The sequence below is a fragment of the Dryobates pubescens genome, chromosome 17 (assembly GCF_014839835.1).
Source record: "Dryobates pubescens isolate bDryPub1 chromosome 17, bDryPub1.pri, whole genome shotgun sequence".
In the NCBI taxonomy this organism is placed as follows: Eukaryota; Metazoa; Chordata; class Aves; order Piciformes; family Picidae; genus Dryobates; species Dryobates pubescens.
In genome coordinates, this window is record NC_071628.1 from 14,787,012 (window position 1) to 14,801,170 (window position 14,159).

General features: G+C 36.0%; 1 protein-coding gene across 1 annotated transcript in view; it reads right to left on the minus strand.

Moving 5' to 3' along the window:
- The window catches only part of WDR72 (WD repeat domain 72), a 96,324-nt gene that overhangs the window by 72,538 nt on the left and 9,627 nt on the right, over positions 1-14,159 (minus strand). Inside the window, exons 7-12 of the mRNA XM_009906445.2 lie at positions 12,307-12,452; positions 11,849-11,945; positions 8,800-8,941; positions 8,114-8,353; positions 7,356-7,576; positions 6,153-6,348 (exon numbers count right to left, since the gene is read on the minus strand). Of these exons, the coding sequence (XP_009904747.2) occupies positions 6,153-6,348; positions 7,356-7,576; positions 8,114-8,353; positions 8,800-8,941; positions 11,849-11,945; positions 12,307-12,452 (1,042 nt within the window). The remainder of the gene's footprint in view (positions 1-6,152; positions 6,349-7,355; positions 7,577-8,113; positions 8,354-8,799; positions 8,942-11,848; positions 11,946-12,306; positions 12,453-14,159) is intronic.

Sequence of the window (14,159 nt, forward strand, 5' to 3'; positions counted from 1 at the left end):
CAAATATCAAATGAGACAAATTTGCCCTAATATCCAAAAGAGTACACACAAAATTGTTTTTTTTTTTGTATAACCAAAGAGATTTTAGGGCCAATATTATGGGTGCTTTCACAGATGCACCTGACAAGATAAATCTGTTATTTAAAGAAATTGTTTACCAATATTATAATGATAATTATAAAATGCAGGAAACAAAAGATATTATCTGGGTATGAATTGAGTGTGTGTAAAATTTTCAAGTGTGTGCGCAAGACTGACTGAAAGACAGGACTTTGTTTTTATACCATAGGGTTAGACTGAAATGAGAAATTTTACTTAAACCAGTGTCTTGGAGAAACACACCAGAAGCAAGGAAACAATTTGTCATACATCATCTTTTCCTGAATAAATTTCATCTCTCCAAAAGCCTTCTAATGCTTGAATATTTTCTCTCACACAAATTATGGCAATTTTATTAAAAGTTTAATTTTGCTATCTAAATGTCTAACAAGAGTTCACTAAAACAACTCCATAGGTATCAAGTAACATCACAGTTTGGTTGTTTAGTATAGTAAAAGGTTAACACCACGTAAACAGCTTAACCTGCCTCTTCCCCTCCCCCAACACAGAAGTGAGGGAAGACAAAAACCTCTGGGTTGAAACAAAGAGTTGAGATAAGAGTTTGACATAAAAAAACGTAATCTGAGTGCACAATTACCTTAGCTTAGCCTACTTGCAGAAAAAGTGCAGGAAATGCAAGGGGAAAAAAACCAAACAAAACCCACACCACAAAAACAACAACAATCCCCAAACACAAAACCAGCATACAGCAGAAAACCAAACCCAGAGTGCTACCCAGCTCCCACCCATATCACCACCATCACTGCAGAAAAACAGAGCCAGTGTGCAAAACCCAGAACCCAAAAGCAGCAACCACAATAGGAAGCCTCTTATGTTGCAGTTTGAACGTCAAGCCCCATAATACTGTGCTCCAGCCAGCACTTCCATTTTGGAGCTGGCATGAGACAGGATTGTATGAATAGCAGCAGATTCAAACTCAGCCTTGGACAGGCACTTTTTTATTTTAAAGATTTATGTATTATCATCAGTTGAAGATGAAGCTCATTGCTCTATTCACATGACCTGACTAGAGACCAAGCTGGTGCTCATTTCTGTGCAAGTAGTGAAAAGCTACAATGGCACTACTAGAGTAACATGCAGCAGCAACCTTCTTTGTCCACTGAAAATGATCAAAGGAAAAGGTTTTCTGCATTTTGGATAGACTCCTCTGATCACATGAGGCACTGGCAACATTAATACTATGAATGCGAGAGCCATATCTGTACTTGAATATTGTGTACAAGCACTATACTCAAACTATTTCTGAGTTACTTAACTGGACACAATCTTCCAATCTAACTACACAAATCCAAACTTATTTATTGATGATTTTGACCTTTTCTAGTAAGGATTGTAAGTATACACTCAATTTTGACTATACAGGTGATCTGACCTCAGCAGAAATACTTTTCAGGATGTTTCAATATTTTTTTGCCTGTGTTTGGGCTAGGAAAATGCTGAAAATGTGCATTCCCTGGGTGAATATGAAAAATACTATGAAGCTACTGTGAAGTTAAATGCATATTATTATAAGAACTGAACAATCTTAAATTATGTTACTCTACTTTTAAAATCACTCTAAGCATGTCATAAGACAGTAAATCAGAACAAGACTTGCAAGGAAAGAGAAAGTAACAGGAAATTAGGAGATCATTCATTCTGCAAGCATGAACTTCAAGGAATAAATTCATATTAAACTGACAAATCAAGATTAAAGAGCTATCTTCCTTGCTCAAAGGTAGTAGAGTCTACTCATTCTTTCCTCACATTTCTAATGTGGCTCAGTAGACATGAAGCCATGCGCTGTATACAGCAAGAAAGAAAACACTGATCCTTTTATTACTACATCATGCTGATATTTACCTTTTCATAAAAAGCAAAGATACCAGCTGCTTGGGAAAATGTAAAAGCAATACAGATAACAGCTAATTTCCTTACTAAAGTGGATTTCAAGTGGTGGCTATTGGAAGAAATATTCAGCACTTTAATTAGAATATAATTTCTTATTGATTTTTGTATTTGTCTTCTAGCACACAAGTTTGGAAAACATCCTGTACACATGCTCTATTAATATTCCAAATGTATTATTAGATCAATATTTATTGTCATGGAAAGACAGTCCACTGTAATGGGACATTGCCTTATCCATGTACTAAAATTTAGACAAAATGCATTAAACTATACGGATAATACAGAAGCTGTGAACTACCCTTTTCTTTATCACTATCTACATGCATAAGCAATAACAACATTTAAACTTAGAATAATTTTACTTTGTTCTGTAAACCAAAGAATTAAAAGGATGGGACTCACTTTTTCTTACACAACTTGTAATAACAAAAGGCAATTAGTTTCTTTAGACTCCCCCTTGCAGTCGGTGGGGAAGAGCTACAGAATTTTACTGATTTCCTATCGCTCATTACAAAACCAACAAAAACCAGGAAGAGGTCTTAGGTATTGAAGTCTCATGTTAGATAAGGTACTTTTCATATAAGGCCATCTATACTCCTGGTATTTAACACATTTCAGTATAAACTGTGCCAAAACGATTATTTATTTGGAATAAAGGCAGCACATTTTACTCATGCAACTTCACATTGGCCGCATAAAATAAGTGTTATTTGGCAACCTCATGAAGAGAGGTTACAAGTTGTACATGTAGTCTTACCTGCTTAGATTTTAACCTTAGTCAGTATTTCTTCCAACCTATAAAGTCTGTAAAACCTCCTAAAAGACAACTTAAATATTTTTAAATCTTCTGAATGGATGTCAGCCTCTGTCATAGGAAATTGGGATATTGTTATGCATAATTAAGTCTTTTATCTGCTCAAGAGGTCACCCTCTTAATTTCCTTATGGAATGACCATTTCGGAGCTGAACTGGTATGACTGAAAGACATCCGAAGGTATTACATGCTCCTAAGCTTTACTGAAGCCACCTGTGAAATTTGAGACAGTTATTGCTGACTCCACAAAATAAATATTGAAATATTCATGGAAATTCCTTAAACCACAGCCTGAAATTATAAACAGACTGGCTGTTTTCCCAGTTATCCATTAACTCTAGTACAGTAATACTGTTCAGATTTTTTAACTGTAAACAGAGATATACGAGTCTGACACAAAAGCAGGTCCTTCACTGACTTTCACTTAAAGAGGCAAAGCCTGAGTTGTGAAGCTAATTGCATAATTGGAAGAAAAACAAACAGTTTCTTTCTGGAGCAACAATAAAAACTTTATGTCCATTTCTGTAATGGAATCCAAGCATGAGGCTAGCACTTAGGCTTTACCTTATGCAAATCAGGGAAGATGCTCACAGGTATATACAAGTGGTACTATGCAGGGTTGCCTTTTTGTTGGCCAACATGACAACAGTAATGAAAGGCTACTGTGTTTCTGCAGAAGTTTGTCTGTGATGCTGCACACATCTCTCCCATACATCTGAACAAGGCTTTGCCTGAGTGGCACTGAAGTATCTACATAGCTCTTGATCTAGGTCAGGCCAATTTCAAGGATCAGTGCCATGACCTCTCCTGTTCTCCTGCAATACAGATATAATTTAATGTTAAATCAACTTCACTACACCTTAGTAGGCTTTTCCAGGTATTCACATCAGATGGCATCCTGCTATCAGTGTATAGCAAGAACAAACTAGTCTGTTAATTTCTAATGCAAATAACTTCATTCTTTCTTGCCTTTCAAGAGGTGGTCACTTGAACTCTCATTCTTGCTTGATACTAGCAATAAAAGATACAGAAATGGCAATTTTAAAAAGACACTTTCAACCCTCTGCACCCTTTCTGAATACATAATACTCATGAGCAGCACCATCAGTCTTACTTCCTCTTTAATTCTGAAATAGCATTTTTACAGCTGAAGGACAGTTAATATATACTCTTATTTTTGTCTCTATAGTATCATTACAGTCCAATGATATTAAATCTGACTTACAAAGAAATCCCTGCACTGTAGGATGAAGTTGTCTATCTCTACTAAATAAAAATATGCACCCAAGATATAATTCATACTCCATACCCTTAACTTCTGGGATGCGTTGAGGAGCATTGTTTGGTGATAGAAACTATTCTCTCTTATATTGCTGAATGTACCAATTTGCACCTTGGGGGAGGAAGGTTTTTAAGCATGGGGGTGTATGGCGGGGGGGTGCATGTGTGTGTTTATTTCCTTTCTTTTCACTATTACACTAAGGAAGAACCTCATTGTACCATACAGTGGGGACAAAAGTAAAAGTATACCCACTGTCAAGTTAATTCTTATGCATTCGCTGTATTAAGTACCATTCAAACCTGCAAGACACCTTTCTGAGCAGTGTTGACTGGGCCTTCTCTAACACCATGCATGGAACTGTCCTTTCTCAAGCCTACACAGATGACTTCAAATCAACAGCCAAAAGCATAAATATTACAGAGTGAATTATTATTTAACAATCATTCAGCCCCAGAAATCTGAAGATATAAGAAAACTGAACAGCTGGGAAAGTAAGAGGCTAGGAATTCACACTTATCTTAACCAAAAAAAAGAAGGAAAGAAAGAAAAGATGATGACACTACGTGTCTCAAGAGCGAAACATAATCCCCCTTCTTAGTTGCACAAATCTTCCAGACAGAGAATTGAGCAGAAGATTAAAACACATGCTCCTGACTGGAGAAAATGCACTGAAAACCGTAATATACTGTATCTATGTAAATAGCAGAACACATATAAGAAGGATATTACATATTTACCAGAAAACAGAATTCAAATTTCTGCTGGAAATGAATAAAAGCAGGATAAGAGATTAAAGATCTAGTGTTTACTTTTGACAATTTTCCCAATGGTGCAACTAAAGCTTCAAGTCTAAGCAAAACAATCAGCAACACCAAGACAGCCAAGAAAAATAAGTACAACAGTATATGCAATCTAACATTCTCCTAGAGTCACACCTTCTCAATTTTTATTGCTGTTTTTAAATAAAAATATTAAAAGAATTTTAAAATAGCGGAAAACAACCAAAAAAAAAAAAAAGAGAACTTTATAAGAGAACTGTGTTTCTGAGTAGCTGTTGGGGAAAAAAGAGGCTATGACTGTTAGTTACATTTAATCTTATTGTAAATCTTATTATTAAAAGCATCAATTTAGTACATTTGGGAAAAAATATAAAGACCAGGAGGCATTTCCTATGCCATCTTAATGATATTAAATAGCTTACAACACACAACAGGCTTGTAAGATGCACTCTACTCCATTTGCCAAGTCCTTCATTAAACACAGATATTTCATCCTTTAAAACAAAGGATGCTTTTGTCCAAAGCAGACTGCCTAGACAGTGGATTGTAGTAACTTGTAAATTGTGATCTCAGTATTACATTAGTAAAACTGTTCTGATACAGTATTAATATGCTGTGTATTTCAGCAGTTGTAGATTCATTATGCACTTCCCTCCTCCCAGGGCAGAGAGCTGTGAATCACATGGAAACACTGCACTGTAATGCTAATACCAGTACAGCTTCCAATAGTTCTGTCTCTCAAAGTTTAAGTAACTGCATTTATTACCCCTGTGAATCAGCAGCATGCTCCTAACAGCACATGGTAATCTACAGTTTAACCTGAAACACACAGTGATACCTTTCTTGACCACACAACCGCAAGCTTTACAATTATCCTCCACTATGATTATCAATTAACACAAAACCTTTCTTAGATTATGATTTTGATGAAGAAAGCAAAAAACTTCATCTGCTAACTTGAATGCCAGTACTGAAAATTGCATTCTGGAGACTTAACATACGTATCGTTTAGAGCTTCCTGAAATACTCAAATTCAGTGCAATGTCAGCTCATAATCTGTCTGATGTGACTTAAGCTATTGTATTTTATTAGCTATATGAATTTTTGTTTCTTACTTGTTCATATACATTAGAGATTTAAAGTATTTTTTGATGTGCTGGTAATTCTGCTTTCGCCTTGTATAAGACAACGGTTTGTATAAGACCAAGACAGACAAACAAAACTTAAAGAAAACGAGGTAGAAAAAAAACCATCCCTGTCTTATTACCTGTTTCAATTTCCCAAATATAAACTGAGTCATCTTCACATCTAACAATCAGCAGATTTTCAACAGGGTCAAATTTTATCTTCTTCACAGGAAAAAGATGCTTTCTGGCATGTAAGAGACATACTCTCCTCTGAAGGTGTAGCATTGCTACTGAGTGATCACTGCATACACAGCACACTATGCTGTGGTCTTTTAACTGCAAAAAAGAAAGAACTTCAGTTTCAACAGTTGTAACCACAGTCCTGGCATTTTAATAAGCCTGGTGAAAGTTGTCCAGTGAGGGGGCCAGCCTCGTCTTGGTGTCAAGTAACAGGACTAGAGAAAATGGTTACAAGCTGCACCAGGGGGGTCTCAGGCTGGATGTCAGCAAATACTTCCTCACTGAAAGGGTTATCCAGTGTTGAAATGGTCTGCTCAATGCAATAGTGAAGTCACTGTGCCTGGAGATGTACAAGCACATGCTGGTGTGTAGGGACATGGTTTAGTGTTGACCCTTCAGTGCTGGATCAAGGGTTGGACTGGATGATCTTTGAGGTCTCTACCAACTGGATGTGTTCTGTGATTTCTTTTTAGAAAATTATGTTTCATTTCAGCCTGCACCTCCAATTTTTTTTTTTAATTTTTTTTTTTAAACAGGATAGGCATACAACCAATCTCCCAACAGGAAAATATACAATCTATTCTATTTTTTTTTCAATTTATAATAAATAAAAACTTTTGAAATACTATTCACAATATTTAGCCTATCACAGCAGTGATTAGATAACCAAATACACAGTTGCAGTTGCCCTAAAAGAGAAAGTAGTAAACACTGCTTTAAACCAAACTATTGTTCATGTGATACAAAATTATGTCAGGTCTTACAACACAAAAGCCAAGGGGAATGGATTTCTAACAAAAGCCTGAGTACAATTTCATTTCACTTTGTATGGATCGGATTCTGCTAAGTCTTCCTTTTGTGCTATGGCTTGTTACTTTGGAGAACAGACTGACTGCCACCTCACTTAAATTAATAGCAAACTTCAAACAAGATAATTAAGTGAATGCAAATTAAGGGTGAAGTGCCACAGGATAAATGTATTGCCAGTTGTGTGGTGGTTTTTTTGCTGTTTGGGTTTTTTTTTCTCTCTTGTATATAGACACAAACACACATGTATGTAGAGATGGCGTTTTTGAGACATCATTTATTATGCTTTTACTTACTCTGTAGTTTTCTGGAAATCGTAAGAGTTCTGTCACTGGACCAGACTGCAGACTAAATTGGTGTAAGATGACTCCAGTAAACATATCCCAGCAGATCACGACAGAATCCTGGCCACCTGATAGCAGCCAGCTTGGATCAAATCTTACTGATTTATCATGTGGGTAAAGTAAACAAGTGACTCTGCCACTATGACCATTCAGAACCTTGTAAGGTAGATTGTCTGAAACAAGACAGTACATAAATTATTTCTGATTTTTTTTTAAGAATAGGTCTTCCATATTTCACAGCACATTTGTTAACAGCCTGGAGATTCAAAAGGCCGAATACAACAATCCTTTACATGGAACCAAAGAATTTTGGACATGTTCTCTAAAGAGAGGAAAAAGGTCTGCACTCTGAGTTTCATTTGCTGAGATGCCCCCTTTTAATTCCTTCAGTGAAGAATGATCTTTTAGAGGAAGAATACTACTGCCCATATCATGTCATCCCACATATGTCACTTCCAGGTCACTCCATCCCCAGAGCCATTCCAGGACTCCTAACAGTGCAAAGCACCTTGTTAGTACTGAGCTGTGATTAGATAGATCAGCTGCAAAGGGAGAAAGAGCATCATAATCTTCAATTTTCCTCACTCGATGCCTGACCATTACCCGGATTTTTCAGAGAATTTTCACAGGGATCACTGGAGGGGCTGACAGAAGTATGCAGTCTTCTGTGCTTGACTGAGATGAATTTGAACAAAATTGTTAAAACTTACCTTTCAGCAAAGGTATGTTTTCTAAAAGTCTTGCTCTTGCAGCTTTAAAACCTACTGTTACTAAAATGTTGCCATTTTCACATCCACATATGAGTTTATTGAGACTGGGTATGTACAGAGAGGAACTGACAACTGCACTTCTATCTTCAGATGCACAAAAATGATCAATAATATCTTCTGACATTGAATGTTGCTTATCAAAATTATCCTGAAGAGTCCACGTTGCTGTAATTGGGATCTCTAGAGCATGGGGAGAAAGAGTTAGGAAATTTATTTTATTTTTCATTCATAACAATAAAAATCCAAAGAAAATGAAATGTGCATTTCATCCCTTTGTCACATTTCCTAGCTTATCTCTTCTGTAGCCTAGGGATGAATAATCAGCAGTTGCTATTCTGACACTTGATCTGAATCCTTTCTTTTATACCTCCCTATGAACAAACATAAGCAGGATTAAGTAAATTATCATGACATTTGGCAGAGAAGCATTTAAGGGCAGATGGCAAAGAAAGAGGAACATTTATATTTTTAGTTCCATGAAGAATTTCTAGACACTCATCTTTGTATCTTGTTCCTTTTAACTACAGATAAGCATCACACAACGACTAAGAAAAACTTTCTAATGTGAAAATATTTTCATGCAAATTGACTTTAAGACAGTATCAAAGGACACAGAATTGCCAAACCTTTTGGTGAACCATCAAATGTTGACACAGGGACATCAGGAACATGCCACAAAGTGATCCTTCCTGAAGCTTCACCAGAAAAAAGAACCTTATAGAAAGGCTCCTTTCTTTCATTCATGAAGCCCATGACAAAAGGAAAACTCTGCCAAAAATAACAGTTAATCAATATTCTGATATTTAAAAGCTGATATATAATAATTGCAAATGACAAGTTGTTGGCTGGTTGGTTGATGGCCTTTTTCTTTTTTTATGTCAAAAGCTGTAGGAATCAAGAACAAAAAAAGACTGAACCCTCACAGGTCTCTAAGCTCTGCTCAGACCAGGTCTACTCTGCACGGTGCAAGCCTCTCTAAGATCACATCTGCTTTGCCAGTACTCTTGGCTAAGCCTAAATCCTACATGGGAAAGCAGAATGGGAGGACTTTCTAGGTTTAGTCTCTCTAAATGGAGAGCCTAGCAACAGTATCACCAGTATTATAATAAAAGGCCAGAATAAGCACAAAGACCAGGCAGAAAAAAATGCTGTGAAACACCACTAATCTTCACAGCAAAATAAATTCAGTAAAGCTTCAATCAAGACAGCTTAAATTACTAGAAGTAAAGAAAAGAAAGAGAGCTTTTATGTAGATAAGTTGCAGTCTATAACACCACCATTCCATCAGCTGGAAAAAGTTATGTATTAGAGAGGTATAAACAGAATTATTGACCTTTACCTAGTTTCATTTATTCAACACTAAAACTTATTGCAGTGTATTTCTCTCCCACAAACACCATGTTTCTATTCTTTCATGAAGACTAGAGGTCTACAAGGTTTTCTATGCCTGTAGGTATAACACTATAAAAAATTCTGCATCACCACATCACTAACAATCAATCTCAATGTGGTAATCTACTGGTGACTTGCCAGGAACACCTTGTTTAGTTATTGAATAACTTCATTCTTGAGTATCAGACTATCAAAATTGGGTGAGATGTTGTTCAAACTCTTGCAAAATTCCTGAAAATTAGGAATCCCCACCTATGTCTGCATTAATATGCTTACAACAGCCATGTAGTTTATAAGTGAACACTTTTGGTTTTGTTATGGGCTTGTATGGAAACACCAAATCAGGCTTTTTGGTGTGAAGATAAACTGTGAGATGTGTGCAGGAGCATGCAAAAAACTCCACACCCAAAACCCCCAAAAGCACACCCTATACTATTGATAGTGGGGATAGAAAGGTCTTGAACACAAGCTATTTTGACCCACACATCACCTTTACTTAGATAATACAGGCACAACTTGACTGTTTGCTCCTTCAAGACATTTTAATAACATCCTCATATGTTGGACACATTTTATTTATAACATTGAAGTTTGGGGGCAACTCTACTTTAAGCCAAACTACATCATGATACAGTAGCTTATAATCTAAGAGTAGAGACCAAAAGAGATCCCCAGGTAGTAAAGTAAATATTAAAAATGGAATATTAGAAAAAGGCAGATGACATTATTTAGAAATTGCATGTGTTTGGGGGGAAGCAAGTATGACAGCCTCCTACCATGACTGCAACCCTATTTGCTAAGCCATGTCTTCTAGCTATTTCTTTTCCTTCAGTATATCTGACCTTTTAGCATCCTTCAGCAGTTATCCTATCTGATTTTAGATCACAGCTTTTGGGGGAAAAGCTGAATGGCTTATGCTATTGCCCTTCAACTGAAAAATAAATCTGTCAGGGTTGCCAAGAGTACAGAACAAAAACGCTTTCTAAGAGCCTATAATTGTCAATAGAAAGAAAAGAGAACATAAAGAATCTCACATAGGTACATATTTGACAGAGTTTCCAGTCAGGTACAAATATGTCTCCCTTGCATATCTTCAGAAATTGCTTAAAGATCTGCTTGAACTCTTAATGTAAATACCTAAACTAATGCAACTGCAGGCAGGAATTAAATCCACATCTTCCAGCAATTTCCATTTCATAAAAAGCATTAGCACTAAGATTTAGCAACAAAATCAGGACCAAAGATACACAGAAAAAAAAAGTTAGACTTGTTTTAGTTCCGTTTTTGCCAAATTAAGCACACTTGCCATACATTTTTCTTCACCAATACTTCCTGATTTTAAAAAGTAGGAAATTGATTAGAATTAACTGGTTTTCCTTACCTATTTTTTTTGTGATCACAAAGCACTACTCAAGAAGTGAGCCAAGAGGCAAGTTTTCCAACATAACTGAGTCCACTTGAGCTACTCTAAATAGCAACTTTTAAATTTGAAATTGGTGTGGCATGCTCTGTTAAACCTGACTTCTCAGTTAGAACCATATGGATTCACCTACTTTTTTAAATTCCTCCTTTCTTAACCTTCCTCAGGCAGAGACCATGGTTCTGAAGAGAGTCACACGTCTGATTATGCATCGTGAGTAATGTCAGTCTCCTCACAGTGTACAAAAGTTAGGCATGTGACTGTGCCTCTGCAGGCTCAAGACAATGGTGTTCTGGATAAAACATCACAGGTTCAACCTCATACACATGGCAACCAACACATTTATATAGCTAAACTGAAACATACCTTTTAGTTTTTTAAGTGAAACAAAAGCTAAGCAACTTTGTTTTGCATGTGTTGCTGTTTTTATTGTTTGGGGGGTGATTTTTTTTGGGGGGTGTTGTTTCTTTTTTAATTTTAGATTTAAAGTAAAAGCTTCTAAAGCTGGTTTACACTACCCTTACCTAAAAAAAAGAGCCCTCCCTTTTTTGCCACAATTTAGGGAAAATAAAACAAAACAAACCACTTCAATTAGCCAATCTAGAGCTGGGGGGGGAGCGGGGGGGAAGGAGCTTTTTTCCCTGTGAAAAAGTAAATATTGCCAAAACTTAAGATAAAAAACAGGCTATGAGCATCTCCAAGTGTGTAAGTAAAAAATTTTAAAGGAGTAAGTCTTAAATCAGTGTTTTCACAGAACAGTTAAATCTGTTGATGAATTCAACGTTTTTCAGCAATCATTCAAGTAACTGCAATCAAATAGGGAATGAACTTTTGAAACTTGTGGTAAACATTTATGAATTTACCTTATTTTCCTTCACAGCAGTAAAGCACAGTAAATGAGGATAAACAGTTTCTCTCAGCACCTTCCCATCAGCAGGATACATGCTTTTAGAAAGTCCGCTGTGTAATTTGGAAATGAAGAAAGAATTAAAAGCTTTGGGAAGTCATATTTTCAGAAAGCAGAACAGCAGTGTTCGAGATTCGCAAGTTCAATTAAAAGTTACCGAATAAGTAATTACAAGCGACTTTTTGAAATCATAGCACCAGCTGCCCAAGTTCTACATGACTAATCTTATTCCTATGTCCCCTGCTGTGTCAAACAAAGACTTGGGGCTGTCAAACTCAGGGTAAATCTTTGAGTGCCAAAGTGGTTTTGTTCTGGTTTTTGATCATTTGCAACATGCAGAGATTTTCCATAATAAACCTTCCAAAGTTCATCTTGTACCTGAACTTTTTGTGTGAATTTCCCATCTGAGCCCACCTGTTTAGCAGCTGGTAGATGTAACTGTGGCCATCTTCTGTCCAGATGATAAGTCTGTAAGCTGCCAGTACTTCTCCACCAGCAAAGAACTGACCACTTTTACAAAACTCAGTACAAAGCAAGGAGAAATCACAATAATCATAGACCTAAGCTCAAGGCGGGAGGAAAAAAAAAGAGGAATTGGTACATTCATTGTAATTCAAGCTGGTTTGGAGTAATGGATCAGTAAGTTGAATGTTAACTTGACTGTAGTTCGACTACCTCTTTTAAGACCAAAGCTATTTTCATACTATTAAACTACTGCAAACCCAGAATCAGAACCTTATATTGCAAAAATAAAGATACTGACAATTAAAAAACCCCACAACACTGGATCCTTCTGTTAGATTAGGTGATTTTGGATGGGATTTACTTTGTTTTGCCTTGCATTCATAATTAACATTTACTGGACTATTCATTTTCTAAAGAGGTGGGTAATGATTTTAGCTCAATATTGAAGACAGATAGACACTATAAATGCTTCTGTCTGTATTCTTTAAAAACTTATCTGCTGGCATAATCACAGCACATCTTGATAGAATTTTTCTTAACTGAAATAAAAAAAACCCCAAACACAACAATCTGTTTTGCTTGTAAAAATTTTTCTCACTTCCATTTCTAGACTTGGCAAAAAAAGGATTACTCGTTTGTTTCCTACGACCTTTCCATTTTAAGTCAAAACAGGATACCAGTACAGTAACATAGGATATTGTCTGCTCGTTCACATTCCTCATGGAGACAGTATTCACAGCCACACATTTTTATAATTTATTGCAGCAGTGTGAGGAAACAGATTTCAAAATGACAAAATTTTTAAATTATCTGTACCTAATTTCTAGCTAATTTGTACCATATTTTCATTGCTATAGAAGTGAGTTAAAGAACCACTTTAAATACACATGTGAATCTTTTCTACTGTACATATCACATACCATTCTAATTAAGGGGTAAAAATGAGAATCTTTTTAAAATTTGTATATTTATTTATTGAAACACAGAAGCTGAAAATCCAAAATTACTTGTATATACGTCATTAAGCAGTAAAACATTAGCATTCAAATGCATAATGGAAATATTATATGAAATGTACAACTTACAGAAAAACAGATATTAATAGAAAACAATGCATGTTACACAGACTTTTCCATGAAAATCCTGCCTGTTCTAGATGTGGGATTTCTTTATAAATGTTTTTGTACAGAATTTTATATAGCCCAAGAAAAATCAAGGATACCCTGCAGCTGTAGTATGCAAAGTCAGCTCAGCTGTATGTGAAACTGCCCCTCGCCCCCAAGCAACAGTGCTTGGATCAGGTAAATGTGTTGCACTAAGAGCTCAGGACATAACACTGGGTAAAAGAAATACAGGACTTTTACAATAAAGTTCAGTTCAACTAAAATTTAAAATAAGTTTCAATAGCTTCAGGAAACTGTTTTCTTACAGGTACTAGAAAAAGTGATATTCAGTCCTCAGTTTTGCTGGCTTCTATAAGTGGAACCCAGGCTATTTGCCCTGATGGAACAAAGGCCCTTGGTTAGCAAGGACTTGCCAAATCTGATTACTTCTCTCATACTTAAGCAGTTTTTGTGCATCTTTGTCTCCTTTTGAAATGCACTGTGGAGGGAACTATAATACACTCAATGCTCTAAAACTGACTCATACTTCATGTAATCCCCTTTCTACTCAGCCAATTTAATGTTAGACTTTTAAAGCAGAAATACATTCATTAAAACAAATACTTAATTTCAGTTAGGCAGTCAATATAAAAAAACAAAGGGATACAGTACAGTACTGTATATGACAATTTAGTGAGC